The 23237-nt window shown below is 44.3% G+C and overlaps 1 protein-coding gene across 2 annotated transcripts in view; it reads right to left on the bottom strand.

Annotated features, from left to right (window-relative positions):
* Positions 1-23237, bottom strand: part of LOC141105588 (phospholipid-transporting ATPase IK-like) — a 381958-nt gene that overhangs the window by 181581 nt on the left and 177140 nt on the right. For both annotated transcript variants that reach the window (XM_073595530.1, XM_073595522.1), the window contains exons 13-14: positions 3788-3996; positions 3614-3645 (exon numbers count right to left, since the gene is read on the bottom strand). In XM_073595530.1, coding sequence (XP_073451631.1) covers positions 3614-3645; positions 3788-3996 — 241 coding nt within the window. The remainder of the gene's footprint in view (positions 1-3613; positions 3646-3787; positions 3997-23237) is intronic.

Here is a 23237-nt window from a genome sequence, read left to right on the forward strand (position 1 = left end):
GCCAGGCGTACCCCCAGTTCATGCCCATATACATATAGCCTAGAGAATGTACATATTTTTATATTGCAATCTATTGCAATGCATCTGTTGTGGCCATATTTTGATCTTTATGAAAACAGCCTATACAAAGTGAAGAAGATGAATTATCTCTTAACACAGCCCTCAAATTTTCCACTCGCACACTCGCGAGTGGAAAATGGCTGTTGGCGAGCATGGGGCTGCCTCAGAGTGGAGGGCAAGTACCGCCGGCATGGTCTCCCAGCCAGGGGAAGTGAGGAGAGGAAGAGGCAAGCTGTCCGTATGAGCAGAGAGTGAGATTGCCCGCTGTAATAGCTTTCATTAGAATTTTTTGTGTTCCCGGGGCTCACCGTCACATAGCCCCACCTCTTGGCCGCGCCTTTGATAGACAGAACACCGGTCCAATGCGGGACATGTGACGTCATCAAAGGCATCAGGCCAAGAGGTGGGGCTATGTGATGGTGAGCCCCGGGAACACAGGAAATTCTAATGAAAGCTATTACAGCGGACCATCTCACTCTCTGCTGATCTGGACGGCTCGCCTCTTCCTCTGCACATGTGAGGCTGCATTGTGCATGGGTCACGTTGCATTGAGCACAGGTGGGCACAGGTGGGCACAGGTGAGGCTGTATTGGGCATGGGCAGGCCACACAGGTCACGCTGCATTGGGCACAGGTGAGGCTGAATTGGGCACTGGACATGCTGCATTGGGCACAGGCAGGCACGCTGCATTGGGCACAGGTCACGCTGCATTGGGCACAGGCCACGCTGCATTGGGCACAGGTCACGCTGCATTGGGCACAGGTGTGCACAGGTGAGGCAGTATTGGGCACAGGTGAGCCTGTATTGGGCACAGGCAGGCCACGCTGCATTGGGAACAGGCAGGCCACATTGGGCACAGGTCACGCTGCATTGGGCACAGGTCATGCTGCATTTGGCACAGGTGAGGCTGCATTGGGCACAGGTGAGGCTGCATTGGGCACTGGACATGCTGCATTGGGCACAGGCAGGTCACGCTGCATTGGGCACAGGTGAGGCTGTATTGGGCATTGGACATGCTGCATTGGGCACAGGCAGATCACACTGCATTGGGCATAGGCAGGTCACGCTGCATTGGGCACAGGTCATGCTGTATTGGGTACAGGCCACGCTGCATTGGGCACAAGCCACGCTGCATTGGGCACAGGTGAGGCTGCATTGGGCACTGGACATGCTGCATTGGGCACAGGCAGGTCACGCTGCATTGGGCACAGGCCAAGCTGCATTGGGCAAAGGCCATGCTGTATTGGGCATAGGTGGGGCTGCACTGATGGGCACAGGTGAGGCTGCACTGATAAAGTTGTTGTTAATATTTATTTTTGTAACTTAATTCTGCATAAAACATTTAAGTGTCATTTCATGAGATCATTTATGAGGGCGTGTTTAGGGGTGGGATTAGGGGCGGGGCATGGTAGGGGTTGGGTGGGGCAATTGGTGGCGAGTAACCCTTAAGGCCTGACTAGTAGCTCAGGACTTGAAATTTTGAGCCCTGTCTTAACATACACAGACATATCTTTCCAGTAATAGTTGTCCAACTTTCCAGAAATATATACATCAAAATGCTCCCTCTAACTGCTGTTACCTGTTCTTCTTCTTTTGCTTGCAACTATATATGCCACTCGCTTCAGGTTAGGATTTCCTGTGATGTGATGATGAGTAGGCACTGGCAGCGTATTACTCAGCGGCTCAGCCACTGACTGCACTGAGTGGGCAGCGCCGGTCAGATCTACACAACACGTACACAGGCAGGCAGCCAATCACTGAAGAGGTGCAGTGGAGCAGCCGAGGGAGGGACATCAGATGTGTCAGAACAGAGATCAGCTGGCTAACTCAGAAAAAGTCAGCGGCGGCCACGGCAGACACTGCAGCTGGCAACTGCAACACCTTCTTGACAATTCCGGGGGGGGGGGGCAATTGCCCCCCCTTGCCCCTACCTGCGGATGCCCATGAGTATATACCATTACTGATACTTGTTTCTATTGTTAGCATGTTATTGCATATGCAATAAACAGTTAGAGGTAGTTTAATAGGGTAGTGGCATTTGGAAGAAGAGTGGTAATGTTACATAGTTACAAATTTACATAGTCGGTAAGGTTGAAAAAAGACACCAGTCCATCCAATGTAACCTGTGGTGTGTGCGTATGCATGTGTTTATGTACCTTGTTTTCTGAGTGAAAGCCTAAAGCGTAGCACACACTAGTATTTTTTTTACCTCTCAACTCAGAAGGCCTGAATGGAAAAATCCTGACAGCTCAGGAGGAGCTGCTGTACTAACTGATGGTAGTACAGCGATCTCGCCCGCTGTGCTATTGTGCTCTGACAGGGGGACAGCCCCCCACCAAAACACTTTGAGAGCCAATGGACAGACTCTTTTCGGTCACGCCCTTTCGACAGAAGCTGGCCGAATTGCCAGCTTCTGTCAGACTGACAACAGTACACACGGGCCGAATGTCGGCCGCTTTCTCTTGCACCGGGCGATGCTGCCTGACATTTGACCCGTGTGTACTAGGCTTTAGAATGTGTACAACGGCAGCAAAAACGAATATACAGTTAGTTATATTCAGACTTCGGTGTTGATGATTATGACACATCTGTTTATCATACTTTTTATATAAAGTAGCATCATTAGACACAATGGGAGATTTACTAAAACTGGTGCACACAGAATCTGGTGCAGCTCTGCATAGTAACCAATCAGCTAGGTTTTAGCCCTTGTTCTCAGCTGAACTCGCATGATTTCAAACCCGCAGTTCAGCGTGAGTTCGGCGGTGATTTGAAAGACATTTGTGCGGCTTCATGCACAGATGTCTGTTGAAATCGCCCCAGAAGTCGCCAAAAGTAGTGCAGGAACTACTTTTGGAAATCGCTGCGAGGCTGGTACGACAGTGCCGGTAATAGGCTGTGATTTGGCATGTCAAATTGCACCGATATCAAAGTTAAATTGAACAACAAACTGAAGCTAGAAGGTGATTGGTTACTATGTGCTACTACTATGTATATAGTACTATGTAGTAAATCTCCCCCCAATACAAGACTAAGCCCGGGTTCACACCTATGCGAATTAGATGTGCGTTTCCCCGCATCTAATTCGCATAGTAGGAGAATGTGACCGACTCCCTATGGAGCCGGTTCACATAACTCCGGGGCGGCTGCGGAGCGCACTGCACAAAAACGCTGTGCATCTTTGGCTCCGTTTCAGGGCCGAATTCAGGCATAGAATCGGCCCTGATTCATCCCTGAAATGGGGAACAGGGACGCACAGCTCTCCTGTGCGATCCGCAGCCCGGTATAGTGTGAACCCGGGCTTAAAGAAATCTATTAATGTCAATTTTATAAACACCACTTGAAGGAAAATGAGGCGGTGTTGCACACGTAGAGATAAAAATAACAGTTGGGGTAGGAATATGATAGTCTGAATAGGGCTAAATATCTTCACTTTACTTTCCTTTAATTATCTTCTGATTAAAAAATAAATAAATAAATAAATAAATAAAACAATATATTTTCTTGGGTCTAATTATTTCAAGAAATATGGGCAATAATAAAAGTTGACTACCTGTAGACTCTTCTCATCATTTGAACTGGTTCCTGAAAAAAAACCCACATAAATAATTATATATTAAAGAACATACACAGCTCCTACAAATATCAATAAAAAGTTAGATTCTCTATGAGACTAAAAAAATGACATTTATGACCATTATCTATTATTGATACTAGTAGTATTTACCATAAATGTTTCCATTGATGCAGCATTTTTTGAAAGTCATTATGTTCTCTGTTAGTGTTCCTGTCTTATCAGAGAAAACGTATTCTACTTGACCAAGCAAGTCATTCAGGCTAGTAGACCTGGCTTTGGCTGGAGTGTTGTTCCTCTCAAAATACATTTCCACATCCCAATCAATATACATGCTGTGGACTAGATGGATGAATTCTAATCTATAAAATAATTGATATTTTAATACAGTGTATATTGCAATAATTTAAAGCATTAACTGCAAAATAAACAATAAACCATATAAAAATGGTATTTAATATACTGAGATTTCCTTCTACTCTAAATAATCACTTAGCTATATGCCTATATGTAAAGTAAGTATTTCAGACTAGCATGTGTCCTTTTTTGGTTTCATTTGTTTCAGTACCATTATTTGCATCTTTTTTATTAACTGCGTTAGGACTAAAAGGCGTGAGTAATTTCAATCAAGTTTTAACATTTATTGATGTTTAGTAAAGCAAAACATTGAGAAATCTGAATTGTTGTGACAAACTGTGACAAAAAGGGTTCAAGCAACTGGTTCCCTGTCCCCACCTCACCTTAGTAACCTCTTCCCCCCCTTTGTGGCCCCTACTGAATGTATGTTTTGTTTTTTTTAGATTTTATATTTTCCATTTCCAAGGTCTTCGGGGGCCAGTCATGTGATGATGCAGGTTCTTTTTTTTATCTTTGCCTCTTCTCTGGGCTTGGGGATCCTTACGAATGCAGAGATATTACATTTATGTTAAAGTGGAACCATAGACATTTTTTTTATTTAGGATAGAGTAAAGGAGGGTTATAACCCCTGTCAGATTTTTTTGCCATCTGTATCCCATTGGGGAGATTTAGCTTCAGGTTCTGTTCAAGGGAATCTATTGGAATCCACCAGGTCATCAGAACTAGTGTCTCCATTGGAAGATTTCCCCGCTATTACTTTTCTGGAGACAACCCAAAATTTGGGATTTTTTTACTTTCACTTTCAATGATAATGGTGAACAGGACAAGTAGAGATAATGGATAACAGACAGCAATAAAATGCTAACAGGTGTTCTAATCCATCTGCACACTGTCCAAAACTAAAAAAAAAAATGCCTTTAGTTATACTTCCTGGGTCTTTGCAGTGGGAGTTGATAACATTATTACTAATTTGTTTCATTTTGGTTTTACCTAAAGTGTTACTTAGTAAAATCAATCCATATACTGTATGCAGTAAAGCATGCTTGTTATACTTACTGTGGAACCTAAGGGGTTAATCCTCTGCACTCTGTAAAAAGGCTGTTTGACCCTGTCTTCTCTGATCCTCCCCTTCTTCCACTGTCCCCAATCCATCTCCTAATAGTACAGAGCCTTGGGGGCACTCTGCACATGCTCAGTTTAATGTGAATTGCTAGAGAATTGTTTTTTTTCTTGGGAGGGTGCATGTGATAAGCACAGGGCCAATCGGCATTGTCCAGACAGGTCAGGGGTCATGCAGCCTCATAGGACAGTCAGAGGAGAATAAAAACTCCTCCTACAAGCTTTAACCAGTGCTTGGCCAGACACTGATAAAAGTCACAAGACGTCTATATACTGCTGATGAGAAAAGGTTTTTAGCCATTTATATTTACTAAAATAATTGCATTTCCATTTTCTGTGTACTGTGGGAGACTAGATATAGTGAATGCAGGGTCCTGGGTTTAGCAACACTTTAACTCCAGAGTCAATATAATACAGAGAGAAGTAGGCCTTTTTTTTTGGACATATGTCTCCTGTGGGTCACAGGAGTGCACTTACTTTTACTCTACTGTGACGCAGAATCAGCTATCAGCTGACGGGGCAGAGCCATGCTATGCTCTGGAAGGATCCTGAAAATACCCAACTGCCTGATTGACAGCTGAATGAGAGCCAGAACCAGTTGTGCCTCTCCCTGGTTCTTCAGTAAATGCTCTAGGTGCAGAGCAGAAAAATTATGACTTACAGCCACTGCTCTTTGCTCTGAGAGGACTGAGAATTGAGTGATCAGTGGTCATGTAATCGCTCAGTTCTCAGGCTTATAAGTAGGAGTGGTGACGGTGACCTAGTGGAAGAAGACAGCTTACCCACATCCCTATGAGACTATAATAGAACATTGTTTTTCCTCTGGTGGGACTTTATAAGGCAAGAGTCTTCAAAAAAGTATATCAAAAACATATATAGTTTATTTTATATCAAAAAATAAGATCATAACAAAAAACATATAAATACTACAATAGGAAGGGAGGATGCTACAAAAAAGTGAGGACAATAGCGATGTGCTTGTAAGGGTACAATGGTAAATATAAAAAACCCAATCAACTGTATTGGCTGAAGTTTATCACACAAAGGTCCGACGCGTTTCGAGGTTTAAATTTTGGTTGAGACCTCTTCTTCAGGGGCTGGTGATGAGATGAGTGGTTATCTATACATTTACAGAAAAAGCAAAACATCTTAGAACAAGTTCATGGTATAGTAACAGCATATAATCATGAAACATAAAGGTCAGAATTGTTTAAATATGATTAAGTGATATGCTCGCCATTTAACTCCTGAGCCCACAGTTAGAGAGCATCCAACTTTAAAAACAGAAATGAGCGTAGTGAGCCACTGACGGGGAAGGGACCCGTGAGCCAGCGCTAACACCAAGGGATACGGCACGGACAAGCAACCCACAGCAGGACACAAAGGGCGTCCTACCATCTGCAAATTGACATCACTGATGACAGCTGTTGTAGATGGTGTATGTATTACCTAGGGCACAGAGAGGAACAGTCTAATAGATTCCATTCCAAAAATATAAAAAATATAAAAATGGGGGTAGAATCTAAATTCAAAAGAAAAAATTATATATATCACACATAGTATTAGGGCCTCCAACCAATATAGATGGTATCTATATAGTAGGGATAGTAATCTGTGATATGCTTACCTATAGATACATACAAGGTGGAAAATGTTCCTTGGCGCTTTTGGCCTCCCGTTCCCATGATCGCTCTGGACCGTGGAAATTATATTTTTTGACACTGTTTTTTGATATAATAATTTAATCTGTGTTACCAATTTATCATGACCAATTATGCTAGTTTTAACTGGGACTCGACTATGTCGGGACTATATAGGAATTTTGCACAGAAGGAAAAGAGAGACACAGAGATGTCATCAGTGTTCCTCAGTCTCAGAAAGGTACTTGAGAAAAAATCTTCTTATCATTGGCATATCCACTCTTTCAAACAATATATTAGAAATGAAATGAACCCCTTTGGGTTACGCATTCAAATTTTTCCTACCCTGGATGATATGAGCACCACTTTTAAAACTGAGTGGGAGAAAAATCTCTCGAAATGCTCCAACGGTATGATGTCACTCTTAATAGACGAATATCAACGAAAGTTGACTGATATAGAAAAAGAGTTGGAACTTCTAAACAAGCAACTCCTTTGCTTTAAAGATCATGCATTATATGATCAATATGAAAAGGACCTTAATGAGTACTTGGAACACTACAACAGGGAAATTTTGATCAAAAAGGACAAAAAGTTTCATAGAGACAAAACTGCCTTTCAGGAATCTAGGGCCTATAATTGGAAAAATGTGACAACAAATAGAAGCAAAAATCGCTATGCTAAAAATGCCGATGCTATGTCTGAGGCCTCATCTATGTCTTCTGTTTCATCCAAGGGATCGTTTAGACAGAAATCATCATGAAAGACTAAAAGGAACTCCATGGGGGAATGGGTCACACGAAAAGAATCCGAAAAAGCGCATTACCGATTCCCGCACAACGACCGATCTCCCCAGTCCTCACGTGGTGACAGGTAAAACAGGCGGTGTTGGGTCTGCTCCATTTACATCCTTGGAGACTAACACCTCCCAAACAGAACACATAGGCAGTGGGATCCAACCGCCTAGAACATTACCAGATAATTTTTTAGTCAGTCCAAACGACAACCCCACAATCTAAACCATTCTGATTCCCATGTAACATCACCTCCCGTAGAGAACAAGCACAATCTCAATGTGGTAAATCTTTCTTCTTATACTTTAAATGAGGCTGAGCTTTCTGTCTTGGCTCGCGGTCTAAGCTTTTGCCCTGACCAAGATCTAGACAAGTTTGAAGTGACAAAGGACATTCAATTGTTTGCACGCAAGCTTATCCTGAAACAATTATATTCCAAAGAGACACCTAAACAACCCAACTTTAAATCACAAGAACTTCAGGCATTAGATAATCTAATATCACTATTGGATGACAACGAACCCCCAGATTTGATTGACCAGATCGACCTTGAGCACTTGCTCGGCCGTTTTGATCAGTCCGATCTTCCTAAACCCCCTGTCAAATCCTTTAAGAAAAAATCGGACAAATTTCCCGCGTTACAAACAAACTCCAACGTGCTGGCCTTTGTCCGACTGACGAGCAGTGTAATCCGTAAAATCAACATCCAAAGACACACTGGTAGGCTATTTGGCTTCTGTCCAAAATTGGCCCTAGTATATGAATGTGAGTTGGGGAGCTTGGATTGTGGGCTCCTTGAGGGTAGGGACCGATGTCAGTGTGCGATGTATATGTGGAGCGCTGCATAAATTGATGGCACTATATGGGTACCTTAAATAAAAATAGGGATAATTGTAGGGACGCACCCACACTCACTCAGGTTGAACTGAATGGACTGGTGTCTTTATTCAACCTTACTAACCATGTAACCATGTAACCATGTAACATCACTTCAAAGCAACAACATAATCTCACCTCAAAAGAACGCGAAGCTCTAAAAACACTGGCCTCCAATCCCTCCATCATTATAAAACCTTCAGATAAGGGGGGAAACATTGTTATATTGGACAATGATCAGTATGTTGCGATTTGCAACAAAATATTGTCCAATCAACAATGGTACTGTAAGATTTCATCCAATAAGATTGAAAAGTTTAACAAGGAATTTTACAGATTCTTGGATGAATCATATGCTGCCAATGTGCTCACTAAATCAGATTATGATTTTGTTAGAACCACCCTACCCCGCACTCCAACTTTTTATGGTTTACCAAAATTGCATAAAGATACACTTAAACCACCAGGCCGGCCAATAATTTCGGATAATGGTTCCCTTACCGAGAAATTGAGTCAATACATAGATGGATACCTGCGTTCATACGTGCTAAGTATACCTAGCTACGTTAAAGACACTATGCACCTTCTACAGATCATAGACAACATCCATGTTCCACCAAAATCATTATTGGTGGCCCTGGATGTTGAAGCATTGTACAGCTCAATACCTCACGATAAGGGACTGGCCTGTATTCGGCATGTGCTGTTACGTGATGCCCGTCTGGGCGACAACAAAAGACATTTTCTGATCGATGCCCTAGATTTCATCTTAAACCACAACTATTTTACGTTCAACGGTGAGTTCTTCCTCCAGGTACAGGGAGTCGCTATGGGGACATCTTGTGCCCCATCTTACGCAAACCTGTACCTGGGGGAATGGGAAAGCTGGTTGGAACAGTCTGTATCCACACATCTCCACATGAACAATGTGGTGATATGGCATCGGTACATAGACGACATTTTGGTAGTTTGGGACGGCGCCCTGGACAATCTCCAAACCTTTGTGCAGGAATTAAACACCAACCCATTCAATCTCACTTTCACTATGACATTCCATGAACAGGAGATTACTTTTTTGGATGTGACCATCCATAAACAACATGATGGTTCACTAACTAGCTCCCTATACCGTAAATCGACATCGGGGAATTCCATCCTACACGCCACCAGCTTTCACCCTCACCCAGCCACTGATCCATTCGATCCCCTACAGTCAGTATCTACGGGTCAGGAGGAACTGTACCAAGGACATTGTATTTAAAAGAGAGGCTGACAAGCTAAAAGAGAGACTCCTGACACGTGGGTACTCTAAAAAATGTCTTAAGAGGGCCTTCAGACGGGCATGTTTGAAACCTAGACACGCACTTATTTTCAACTCAGAATCCAAGAGCAACAAAACCAACCCAATTCGGATTATAACTAGGTTTTCCAATCAACATAAGACTGTTAAGAACATTGTTGAAAGATATTGGCATGTCCTCAAATTAGATCCTATAATTGGCCCCTTTGTGCAGGACAAGCCTTCCTTCATCTTCAAGCGGGCCAGATCCATCAGAGACAATTTAGTATCCAGTAAATTTTTTGGGGGGGGTGTGGGCAAACGCCATCCCTGTAAACGCTCAGGCACCTTTCTGGGTGGCGGATGCCCGTACTGCCAGTACATGAACATCAAACCCAACATTAAATTACCAAATGGTCACAAGTACGCTCCCAAGCACTTTGCAAATTGCAAGACAGTGGGTGTTGTATACCTACTGACTTGCGATTGTGCATGCTACTATGTTGGCAAAACCAGCCAGGAGTTCTGGCGGCAGGCATATCGCCACATAGCCTCCATGAAATCCTGCAACCCCAGCCTACGGCTGGGAAGACATGTTTCGGCATTTCTCGCAGGGAACTTCCCCAAATTGTCTTTTTTGATTCTGGATCGTGTCCATCCAGGACTACGCGGCGGGGATTGAAACAAAATTCTGCTTCAGAAAGAACAGAAGTGGATCTATCGCCTGCAGGCTACTAAGCCTCCTAGCCTGAATGATGCTATTTCTTTTCGACCTTTCCTAGAGGGCTTTGCCTCGGGGGGCCCCGAATGGGATTCCCCTGAGATTAACTGACCTCAGTTTTGGTAAAAACTTTATAAACCATGTTTCCAATCATATCCGCATGTCCTTTTTGAGAGGCTACAATCCACAAATTCTCTGTTTTGAATTTTAAGTGAAAGTGGCAGGCTTGTCATTATCAGACAACAAGACAGGATTTACATCTGTTTTTCCAAGAAATCCTTACAAACCATGCTCTTAATTATATCCGCTTGTCCTTAAAAATTACAAGCCACAGATTTTCTATTTGAATTTCAGTAGAAGTGGCAGGCTGGCCATATCAGACCATACAACAATGCGAGCCAATAAGACAGGATCCATATTTGGTCTTCTAATTAAACTATATGTACAGTACATGTTATGACTGTAATATGGGCCTGTGATATACCTGTTTTGATCTGCGATTCTGGCAGTTTTGTTGTCCCTTTTGCCTTTTTGCCCTTTTGTCTCGCAGCCTAACAGGTATTGCATATACAATCCCTATATACATATATTTATTGCCACCTTTATGTCTATTTGCTGCTCCCCCTATTTTTTCCTATGTCTTCCTTCATTCACCATCTGCCCTCGTGAATTCCTATTCATATATACTTTTTCCTTTCTTTTAGACTCCTGGGCACAGATGTTGTGCACTGCTGTGGATCCGGCCCCTGGACCGAGGAACAGTCGGTATGCGCCCCAGCAGTCCACTCGGCGCACGGGGGCCAATGTGCCATCTTTTCATGGCACTTTTGGCCTCCCATTCCCATGATCGCTCTGGAACGTGACAATGATTTGTTTCGTTACCGGGGCGACCACGCACCGCGGGTTTCCCGACGCGGACGCCGGTTCCCTCCCAGCACGGGTCAGCTGTTGTCAGAATTGGATGTTTCCTCCCTCTGTACTCTGATTCATGTGTGGGATCCAGGGGGCGGGCCTGCGCGCTGGGGATTCGGAGGGCGACCCCTCCCACTGCCTATGACGCTCACTCGCACACCAGCTGTTGCTGACACTGTTAGTAATGAGCGGCACTAGATAAGCTACTTGCTTTGGACGGCCAGTCTCATGCCTACACAGGCGTCGGACAGGTCATTCAGCCGCACTCCTCCCTAAGGTAATCATCCCATTTCTATTATCGCATTTGCATCTTATTTTCACATATGCAGGCGAATTATGCCAGCATATGCACATCCACTTACACAGTGTAGTGTGGATTGCATCTGTTGGGACACTCTTTGTAGCAGTGTTTTTTGCATGCTTTTCCCCATGTGATTTTAGTTAATTACACAACCCTCTCCGTTTTGTCTTTTCAGTGATTGCATGCTGATGTGTCCAACCATTGTGCTGATCCCCCCCCCCTGCTGTGATACTTGGTTACACGGAGTGTTACAGTATAACTCCCCACTATCGCTGGACCTATATGTGATTTTTCCCTACTCACGCTAGGAACATTTTCCACCTTGTATGTATCTATAGGTAAGCATATCACAGATTACTATCCCTACTATATAGATATCATCTATATTGGTTGGAGGCCCTAATACTATGTGTGATATATATTTTTTTTTCTTTTGAATTTGGATTCTACCCCCATTTTTATATTTTTTATATTTTTGGAATGGAATCTATTAGACTGTCCCTCTCTGTGCCCTAGGTAATACATACACCATCTACAACAGCTGTCATCAGTGGTGTCAATTTGCAGATGGTAGGACGCCCCTTGTGTCCTGCTGTGGGTTGCTTGTCCGTGCCGTGTCCCTTGGTGTTAGCGCTGGCTCACGGGTCCCTTCCCCGTCAGTGGCTCACTACGCTCATTTCTGTTTTTAAAGTTGGATGCTCTCTAACTGTGGGCTCAGGAGTTAAATGGTGAGCATATCACTTAATCATATTTAAACAATTCTGACCTTTATGTTTCATGATTATATGCTGTTACTATACCATGAACTTGTTCTAAGATGTTTTGCTTTTTCTGTAAATGTATAGATAACCACTCATCTCATCACCAGCCCCTGAAGCACATCGCTATTGTCCTCATTTTTTTGTAGCATCCTCCCTTCCTATTCTAGTATTCATATGTTTTTTTGTTATGATCTTATTTTTTTATATAAAATAAACTATATATGTTTTTGATATACTTTTTGAAGACTCTTGCCTTATAAAGTCCCACCAGAGGAAAAACAATGTTCTATTATATAGTTCTCAGGCTTATAGCCAACATGCTGCAGCATAGAGGCAATTATGTATGGATATTTTTTATAAACCCCAAACTTCTCCTTTAAGTGTAACAGTACTTTCCCTTTAATGGGTGAAAACAGAACAGCATATTTGGGGGATATTTACTAAAACTGGTGCACACAGAATCTGGTGCAGCTGTGCAAAGTAACCAATCAGTTTGTACTTGTACGACAAACGCTCCGACATTGGGAGCTCATTTCGCATGACATGTGCAAATGAATGGTTCCCTATGAGAGTGGTCTTAACTGATCCGACACAAGTCGGACAGACTTTGAAAAAGGTTCCTGTACTACTTTGGTCCGACTTTGGTCCTACTTCAGCCCATTGAATATCACTGAAGTTGGATCAAAGTAGGATCCTCGTCCTAACCATCGACTTGTGGCATCCGACATGGTGATTACAGCAGCAGTAAAAGGAATTTATGTCACACTGGGATTGTTTTGATTGGTCAAAGGACAAGTCATACTATCACAAAGTCGGATCAAAGTAGTATCCGGGATCTGGGGGCCCCCTTGATAAGCCCCACGCCCGCAGACCCCGATAACCAATGGCCAGGGTTGTTAGGAAGAGGCCCTTATCCTCATCGACATGGGGACAAGGTGCTTTGGGGTGGGGTGCTCAGCTGTCGGCTAATTGCCAGCTCCTTTCTCTCCACAGTGACTCAGCTGTTGATGATCTGCTCGTCAGTCCTGCCTACTTAAAGCCATCCAGTTCACTTCATTTCTGCCTTCGCCTTTGGTCACATCTCTGAGACTTTCTCCTGCGTTCCTGTTGAAGACTTGCTCGGCTGATGGCCCTTCTGGCTCCTGATCCTGATACTATGTTGACCTCTGGATCTCTGACATTGGAATTGGCTGACTACCAGATCTGGTTACTGAACTCTGGCTATGTATTGACTACGCTTACTCTCTTTACCTTTTTTTTATTATTAAACAAGTGTGATTAACTGTACTTCTGGCTCGGTCTGATTCATGGTTTCTGACAGTAGGCGAAGGCCATGAATTCAGAAGATGCAGTCAGTCCACTTGTTGGTAATATTTTTTCCAGATTGGATGACCAGGATCACCGCATGGATCAGTTTGCCTTGGCATATGGCTGCTCCGGTACAACCTGTGTTGCAGGCAGTCCCTACTGCTGCTACAGTCTATGTGCAGGCACCCGCCTCGAGTATTACCTCTATAAGAGGCATGTCTGGTTCCACTCCGCTTCCCCAGCGATTTGGGAGCAATCCAGTTCAATGCAGAGGGTTTCTCAACCAGGTTGAGATATACTTTTAGATGCTGCCCCAGGCGTTTCCCAAGGACAGAAGCAAAGTAGGTTTCGTGATATCTTTGCTTTCTGAGAGAGCTTTGGCCTGGGCAAACCCTCTATGGGAGACGCAAAAACCTGTGGTCCTGAGTTACCCAGAATTTGTGGCTTCCTTCAAAAGGGTATTTGACGTTCCTGCATGCCCTGCTTCTGCTGCCAAGAGCCTCATGTCCATCAAAACAGAGTACGAGAACTGTTGCCGATTACGCCATTGAATTTCGTACCCTGGCAGCAGAGGTTGCTTGGAACAATGAGGCCCTCATGGCTGCCTTCTCTCATGGTCTCTCGGATAACATCAAGGATGACATAGCACCCCGAGATATACCCACTGAGCTGGAGAGGTTGATCATGTTTGCCATCCTCATTGACTCCAGACTCAGAGAAAGACTCTCTTTTAAGGAGCGCTGGCGCAAGCCTCCTGTGCATTTATCTCCGAGCTTTGTAGTCCCACCCTTGCCTCCCTCACCTTCCATGCCTCCTGGTACTGAGTCGGTCTATGAAGATGAACCCATGCACTTGGACTTCACGCGTCTCTCTGCGGATGAGAGAGCACTTAGGAGGAGGGAGAGATTGTGCCTTTATTGTGGCCAGGCTGGTCACTTTTTGAAGTCTTGTCCTACTTGTCCAGGGAACGCCCGAACCTTGAGGTCCTGTCACGGACAGACCTTAGGTGGCGTTGTTTTGTCTCCAGTTTCCCAGAAAGATAAATCCCTGGTTTCGGTTGCCCTGTCTTGGGCTGAGTCATCCGTCGAGATACAAGCTCTAATCGACTCTGGGGCTGCAGGCCTGTTCATTGATGCTGCCTCTGTATCAAAGCACTCGATTCCGCTGCAGTTGTGTGACACTCCACTTACCATTGAGGCTCTTGACGGGAGACCTCTACAGCCTGCCCATGTGACTCATGAGACTGTTCCGTTGTCCATGGCCGTAGGGGCCCTTCACCATCAGATAATCCAATTCCAAGTTATTTCCTCACCTAAGTTTCCACTGGTTATTGGTTATCCTTGGTTACAGAGCCACAACCCTTCTTTTGATTGGCTCCGTGCTGAGGTTCTGTCCTGGTCGCCACAGTGCAGTGAGAGATGCTTCCAGAAGGTAGCCAAGGCCCTGTGCACCTCTTCACTCTCCTCCCTTCCGGAGGAGTACCGCGATTTTAGCGATGTCTTTGACAAAGTTCAAGCCGGTACTTTGCCTCCACACCGGTCGTATGATTGCGCAATTGACCTTCAACCTGGTGCCATACCCCCTCGTCGGTCTTGGAGGATAAGGCCATAAAGGAGTATGTTGCAGACGCACTTTCTCATGGTTTCATCCGCAAATCCTCATCTCCTGCTGGTGCTGGTTTCTTTTTTGTGAAGAAGAATGGTGAACTGAGACCTTGTATCGATTACAGGGGTCTCAATCGTTTCACGATTAAGAATGCCTATCCCATTCCGTTGATTACGGAGTTATTTGACCGCCTCAAGGGAGCAACGGTTTTCACTAAGTTTGATTTGAGAGGGGCAAACAATCTCGTCCGGATTAAGGAGGGCAACGAGTGGAAAACTGCCTTTAATACCAGATCAGGTCATTATGAGTATCTCGTAATGCCTTTTGGCCTTTGTAACGCTCTGGCAGCTTTCCAGGAGTTCATTAACGATGTCCTCCGAGATTTGTTGCAGTTATGTGTGGTGGTTTTTACCTTGACGATATCCTCATATTTTCCAAGTCCCTGGAGAGCCACCACACAGATGTCTGTTGTGTGTTTCAGAGACTACGAGAGAACAATCTCTATTGTAAATTGGAAAAGTGCAAATTCCATTGTGAACAGGTGAAATTCCTGGGCTATGTTATTTCCACTGCTGGTTTTTTGATGGACCCAGAGAAACTTTCAGTGGTCCTACAGTGGCCTCGACCCGTGGGTTTACGTCCTCTGCAGCGTTTTCTTGGCTTTGCCAACTATTATCGGAAGTTTATTCGTAACTTCTCGTCTCTGGCCAAGCCCCTGACTGATATGACCAGGAAAGACGGCAACCCACAGAGTTGGTCTCCGAAGTCCATTAAGGCCTTTGAGAGTCTCAAGGTTGCCTTTGTTTCTGCTCCTGTGTTGGTACACCCTGATCTTACGTTGCCTTTTATCCTAGAAGTTGATGCTTCCGGGACTATAGTTGGCGCCCTTCTGTTTCAACGTCCTAACTCTGAGTGCGCTATGCATCCATGTGGCTACTTTTCCAAGAAATTTTCACCGGCAGAGTGCAATTATGAGATTGGTGACATGTTGGCAACCATTTTAGCCCTGAAAGAAAGGAGACATCTCCTTGAAGGTACCACTGTGCCTGTTCTCATTCTTACTGACCATAAGAATCTCACATTCTTGTCTGAGGCTAAGCGCCTCTCTCCCAGAAGGATGCGATGGGCTCTTTTCTTGTCGAGTTTTAATTACATTGTCTCATTCTTACCCAGTACTAAGAATGTAAGGGCTGACGCCTTGTCACAACAATTTTCCTCCACTTCCAAATTGGAGTCGGTTCCGGTTCCTGTGATTCCTCCTGATCGTATTCTGGCTACGGTTCACACAAGTCTTACTTCTCTTTTGGGTGACAAAATTCTTGCTGCTCAGGTCCATGCTCCTCCTGAGAAACCTTGTGACCGCTGCTTTGTTCCTGAGAATCTCCGTACTGCCGTGCTCCAGACTTACCATTCTCCCAAGGCTTCTGGCCACCCTTTGAAGAATCAACTCTTTTGGGTCATTTCCCAACAATTCTGGTGGCCTAGTCTACGTGCTGATGTAACCGATTTCATAGCTGCCTGTTCCGTGTGTGCTCAGAGTAAGACTCCATGACACCTTCCAGTGGGCCTCCTACAACCCATACCCAATGGAGAGAGGCCCTGCACCCACCTGTCTATGGATTTCATTGTGAAGTTACCCAACTCCCAGGGCAACACAGTTATCCTTATGGTGGTTGACCGGTTCTCAAAAATGTTGCATTGTATTCCACTCAAGAAGTTGCCTACTTCTAAGGAACTGGTTTCTATTTTTGCTCGGAAGATCTTCCGCTTACATGGGCTACCCAAGGTGATTGTCTCAGACAGGGGTAGTCAGTTTGTGTCCCGGTTCTGGCGAGCCTTTTGTCCACAGTTGGGTATTCAGCTTGCTTTCTCCTCTGCGTATCACCCGCAGTCTATTGGGGCCGCAGAACGAGCCAAGCAGTCCTTGGAGCAATTCCTACGTTGCTATATTTCTGACCATCATAACAACTGGTCAGACCTCTTACCGTGGGCGGAGTTTGCTCACAATAGTGCCTTGAATTCAGCTTTCCGTTTGTCCCCATTTATGGCGAACTATGGTTTCCAACCCTGTTGCCTGCCTCGTTTGTTCCGCAGAGTATTCCTGCGTTAGAGGAGCATTTCCGTAGTCTTCGTTCTACTTGGGCTCAAGTCCAGGAGGCTTTGCGACATGCTAACGATAGGTACAGACTCCATGCTGGCCGCAGACGCCTGCCTACCAGGTTGGGGACAGAGTCTGGCTGTCGTCTCGCAACCTCCGACTTCGTGTTCCTTCTTTGAAGTTCGCACCTCATTTTATTGGTCCTTTCGTATAGTTCGCAGGATTAACCCAGTGACTTACACGTTGGACCTTCCTCCTAATATGCACATCTCTAATGTGTTTCATGTCTCCTTATTGAAACCTTTGGTCTACAACAATTATTAAACAAGTGTGATGAACTGTACTTCTGTCTCGGTCTTATTCATGGTTCCTGACAGCATGCCAAAGTCGGATCAGTTAAGACAGCGATCCGAAATTAATTTGACTTTAGTAATATTCAATGGGCTTAAAGCGGAGTTCCACACAAAAATGGAACTTCCGCTTTTCGGAACCCTCCCCCCCTCCGGTGTCACATTTGGCACCTTTCAGGGGGGAGGGGGGTGCAGATACCTGTCTAAGACACGTGTTTTGCACCTACTTCCGGCATAGACTCCCATGGGAGTCTACGCCTCTTCCCGTCCCCACCGCGCTGTCTCCTGGGAAACACACAGCTCCCAGGAGAGAGCGGGGACCACTTGGGACGCGCAGCGCGACTTGCGCATGCGCAGTAGGGAACGGGAAGTGAAGCCGCACTGCTTCACTTCCTGATTCCCTCACCTAGGATGGCGGTGGCAGCTGCCGAGAACCAAGCGGGTTCTCTGCGTCGCCTGCCGACATCGCTGGACCCTGTGACAGGTAAGTGGCCATGTATTAAAAGTCAGCAGCTGCAGTATTTGTAGCTGCTGGCTTTTAATATTTTTTTTTTTTGGCGGTGTGGGTGGACCCCCGCTTTAAGTAAGATCAAAGTCGGACCAAAGTAGTGCAGGGAGAATTTTCAAAGTCGGAGTGACTTGTGTCGGACCAGTTAAGATGGCTCTCATAGGGGAACATTGATTTCCACACGTCATGCGACATGAGCTCCCAAAGTCGGAGCGTTTGTCGTACCAGTGTGAACCCAGCCTCATTGTTTATTTGAACAAGCTGAAGTTAGAAGCTGATTGGCTACCATGCACAGCTGTACCAGATTCTGAGTGCTCCAGTTTTAGTAAATCAACCCCATTTGCCTTTAGTAAATCAACCTCATAGTCTCCCATTTCAAATGCTTATCTGCAAATCCTGCTTTAGTTTCTGCCCAGTGAGTCCAAGGCATGCATGCCCTTTGTTTACATTCAGATTTCTGCAATAAAATCCACAGGTCAATAACACTTGCAATTTTGAAAGTGTCCTAAGAAAACAGTCACTACAACACTGTATGTAAAGTGCACCTAAACTGCTAATTACAAAAGTTTGAATGCACTTTGTACCAACACATCACTTGTAACTGTGACTGTTTCAACTGTACCATTGGCTATGATTTTACAGAAAGGGGCTTTCAATATATGTAGTGCACAACGCTGATATATGTTACAAGATTCATAAGGTTTAAAAATGGACAGATGCTAATCAAGTTTAACTTTTTACACTTTGCATTGCAGATAAAACACTTTTTAAGCTTAAGCTGTCCCCCCCAGCCCACCCTAAATACTAACCTGAGCCCGATCTTGTGCCCCAGTGCTGTGCATGAGAGTAGTAGCACTGCTCTCTCTCTCCCTCCTTACTGACCCGTGTGAGAGCAACAAGAGCTATTGGTTCCCGCTGCTGTCAATCAAATACAGTGACAAGGGACTGGGAGGCAGGGTCAGGCCACACAATGTGTGTCCCCCCCCCTCAATAAGCAGCTTGCCGGGGGGGGGGGGGGGTACTCGAAAGGGGGAAAGAGCCAGAAGCACCAGTGGGGGACAGGAAAAAAGGAGGATTGTATGCAAGTATGACATGTTTGTTATTTTAGAAAACTAAAACGTGAACCTTTAATATCACTTTACGTGTTGGTGTAGAGGAAGGCAAAACAAGAAGGGTAAATAACATGTTTCTTTCTAATTTCTTTGGTGCTTTTTGACTTCTCTCTTTTTGTTTTCTTACAGACATCAGACATTCTTTGTTTTTTTTACCCACCTCTCCTCTGATTAAGGATTCTTAAGACACATGCCAAATACGTTACATAAATATGTTGTCAACACACCCAAACAGTGTCCAAAGAAATAAACTTTTTATTGAATTAAAATCACACAGAAACGTTCAATATTTTGGAGACACGCATCAAGGATTGTGTAACTAAAGCATGTGTGTCACTTATGCCTTGCTGTAGGGGTCCTGCATATTCCTGAAATGTTGATTGCTTTTCAATGTGATTTTAATGCAAAATAGCACATTTATTATTTTTATTTTGGATCTGGCTGTATTTAAAAAAAACAAATCATTATAACACAACAGAGTCCAGGTGAAATTTTAGGAAGGTGCTGGGACAAATAGACACTATCTCAGTGCCATTTGTGACTGATTTTTGTTTGCCTTATTAAATTAATCTTATTTGAAATACAGTGATACCTCGGTTTGCGAGTAACATGATATACGAGCGTTTCACAAGTTGAGCTGTATTTTTTTTTAAATCCTGACTTGGTTTGCAAGCTATGTCTCGCAAGACGAGCAGAACTCAAGCCGCTGGTGTATGTGTTACTGTATGTGGCCAGAGGTCCGGGGGCGCTGGAGAACTCGGAGATGCTCGGAGGCGCTCAGAGACACTCCCAGCTGGATGTGGCAGGCATAACGTTCATCGGAGCACCCAAAAGTGTCCACAGTTCCCGAGTGTCTGTGAGTGTCTCTGAGCCTTTCCAAGCGTCACCAGCGCCCCCACACCTCTGGCCACATATACAGTAGTACTGCATACACCAGCAGTGGTTGTGCAACAAATAATCTGAGTTTCCTTTATTTCTTATGAGGAAACTCGCTTTGCTATAGGAGTGCTTGGGTTTACAAGCATGCTTCTGGAACAAATTATGCTCGTAATCCAAGGTATTACTGTAAAGTTTTTTTTTACATATCATATACTGCAGTCCTGAGTAATTGTAATCATGCTTATTGTGGACTGTCTGAATTGTTATGCCATGTACTTTCTTGGATAATCATTTTGTGGTTACCAAACATATCTAGTATTCATCAATATGGCATGACTAAAAAATATGCCGGTTAACTAATCATAATAATCATCATAGTCATCAGAAATGATTTTACTTTAACCACCTGCCAACCGGGTCAATTTTTATATTTTCGGACACAATAAAATCTGCATTTTTGATAGAAATTTCTGTAACCTTTATCCCTACTATTACATGGAACTCCATATTTCCTCAATGCAATAAAATGTATCACACTTTTTTTATGGAAACAAGAAAAAAGCCCAACTATATTGGAGTGAAGGTCTAGGGTCAACAACATAATCGCATGAGAGAAATAGGTATGGTTTAGTAAACACAAATGAAAATATCTATAAATCTTGATGCAGCTGATAACCTATTTAGGCTTGCCTGACTCTACCGCCCAGCATATGACAAAAGCCTCTCCAGACCAGAGTTTGGGTTCTCTCCCCATCTTCATGTTTGAAACGATCTCAAAGATTGGGATGAACATTTTTCTAGAATGTTATGCTGTGATTTTCTCTGTCCCCCACACTGCTCTACCCCATCTAATAAGCCAACTATTCTTTTCCAATTCCTTATTCCCTTTTTCAATTCCTCTTTCTCCTTCTCTCTTCCTGTTTTTCTACAGCTTATGTTCCCTCTATCCTATATATACACAAGTATTTTTTAAGTAGGATTGGGCTACCTCCAGGACCACCTTTAGAATGCATGTGCTTCCACTGTGGAGACTCTCATAAATTTACAAGGGTTAGGACTGCAAGTAATACAGGGCCTTGCAGCTTACGCATGCGTTTGCAAATGTGTGCTAAATAAACCCCTGTTTTTAACGCATACTGTTGGATAGGTTAATTTGGTTGGTAAGCAGACTGGTTGGTGAGTTGAGCTGGGAATTGTCTCTGGTTTTGTCTTTCATGTGTTGCCCTTCCTCCTTGCTGTAAAGGCCAGTTATAGGTGGGCACAGGGGCTATTTGTTTGTTACTGGTATAAATTTGGTGAGGGGACACACTGAGCACCTTTTCTGCCATTATGCTACAGTATCTCACAAAAGTGAGTACACCCCTCACATTTTTGTAAATATTTTGTTATATCTTTTCATCTGACAAATCATGGAGCTGGTGGATTTTAGAGATCTTGCGCTCCTCCACCTTCTGTTTGAGGATGCCCCACAGATGCTCAATAGGGTTTAGATCTGGAGACATGCTTGGCCAGTCCATCACCTTTACCCTCAGCTTCTTCAGCAAGGCAGTGATCATCTTGGAGATGTGTTTGGGGTCCTTATCATGTTGGAATACTCTCCTGTGGCCCAGGGGATCATGCTCTGCTTCAGTATGTCATAGTACATGTTGGCATTCATGGTTCCTTCAATGAACTGTAGCTCCCCAGTGCTGGCAGTACTCATGCAGCCCCAGACCATGACACTCCCACCACCATGCTTGACTGTAGGCAAGACACAATTGTCTTTGTACTCCTCACCTGGTTGCTGCCACACACGCTTGACACCAACTGAACCAAATAAGTTTATCTTGGTCTCATCAGATCACAGGACATGGTTCCAGTAATCCATGTCCTTAGTCTGCTGGTCTTCAGAAAACTGTTTGCAGGCTTTCTTGTTCATCATGTTTAGAAGAAGCTTCCTTCTGGGAAGACAGCCATGCAGACCAATTTGATGCAGTGTGCGGTGTATGGTCTGAGTACTGACAGGCTGACCTTCCACCCCTTCTGTTATACCTGAAGGTTCTACACGTACTGTCAATTTAAGGCTGGCTCCACCCAGGAGTGATGACAAGGGTCAAGGGGAATAGTAGCCATCTTAGAGCACATGTAAGGAAGCATAATAAGATACCCTGTCCTGAGATGCATGTTGGAGTGTACAGTAAGTACTGAAATAAACATCAGTTGTTCCAGACCAGAGTCTTGTGTCTCTCACAGCTCAGAGAATATAACAGTGGCGACAAGGATTGGATTTACAAAGTGTCTATCAGTCTGAGAGAGAGAGAGAGACAAAGGCGGTGTGGATTGTCACCTGGATAAAAGCACTCACAGAGCCCAGCAGAAAAATGTCATTGATCAGGACATTAAGTGAATTTGATGGAGAACAGACATCCTGGAGTTCCTGGGTTGAGAGACTGGAACAGTATTTCAGTGCAAATGCCATCCCAGACAACATGAAAGTAGCAGTATTTCTGACAGTGGTTGGTGCTAAGACATATGACACTCTTAGGGATCTCCATTCCCCTGTAAAACCAGCAACTAGGACATTGGCAGAACTCCTGACACTCTTAGAGGATCACTTCCAGCCTAAACCACTAGAGATTGCAGAAAGATTCCGGTTCGCCCTTCGCAAACTAGCCTCTAGCTGTTCTTTTGGGGAGTAATTACCTACTGCACTGAGAGATAAGTTTGTAATGGGACTGAACAGTGAGTCTAGCCAAAAGAGACTGTTAACAGAGAAAGACCTTACCCTTACAAAGGCAATTGAGATAGCTTCAGTGATGGAGATGGCTGTGAAAGATACAGAGCAATGGAACCCCCAGGCAAGAAGGGAAGATGTGAAACAGGAATTTTTCAGAACAGCAGTCAAGCCAACTGCCGCAAACTGGAAATACAGACCCCCACCAAGCCAGGTGTCAGCTTGCTACCATTGTGGGAATACAGACCATAACGACAAAGTCTGCCAGTT

Source organism: Aquarana catesbeiana, linkage group LG01 (assembly GCF_042186555.1).
Source record: "Aquarana catesbeiana isolate 2022-GZ linkage group LG01, ASM4218655v1, whole genome shotgun sequence".
Taxonomy (NCBI): Eukaryota; Metazoa; Chordata; class Amphibia; order Anura; family Ranidae; genus Aquarana; species Aquarana catesbeiana.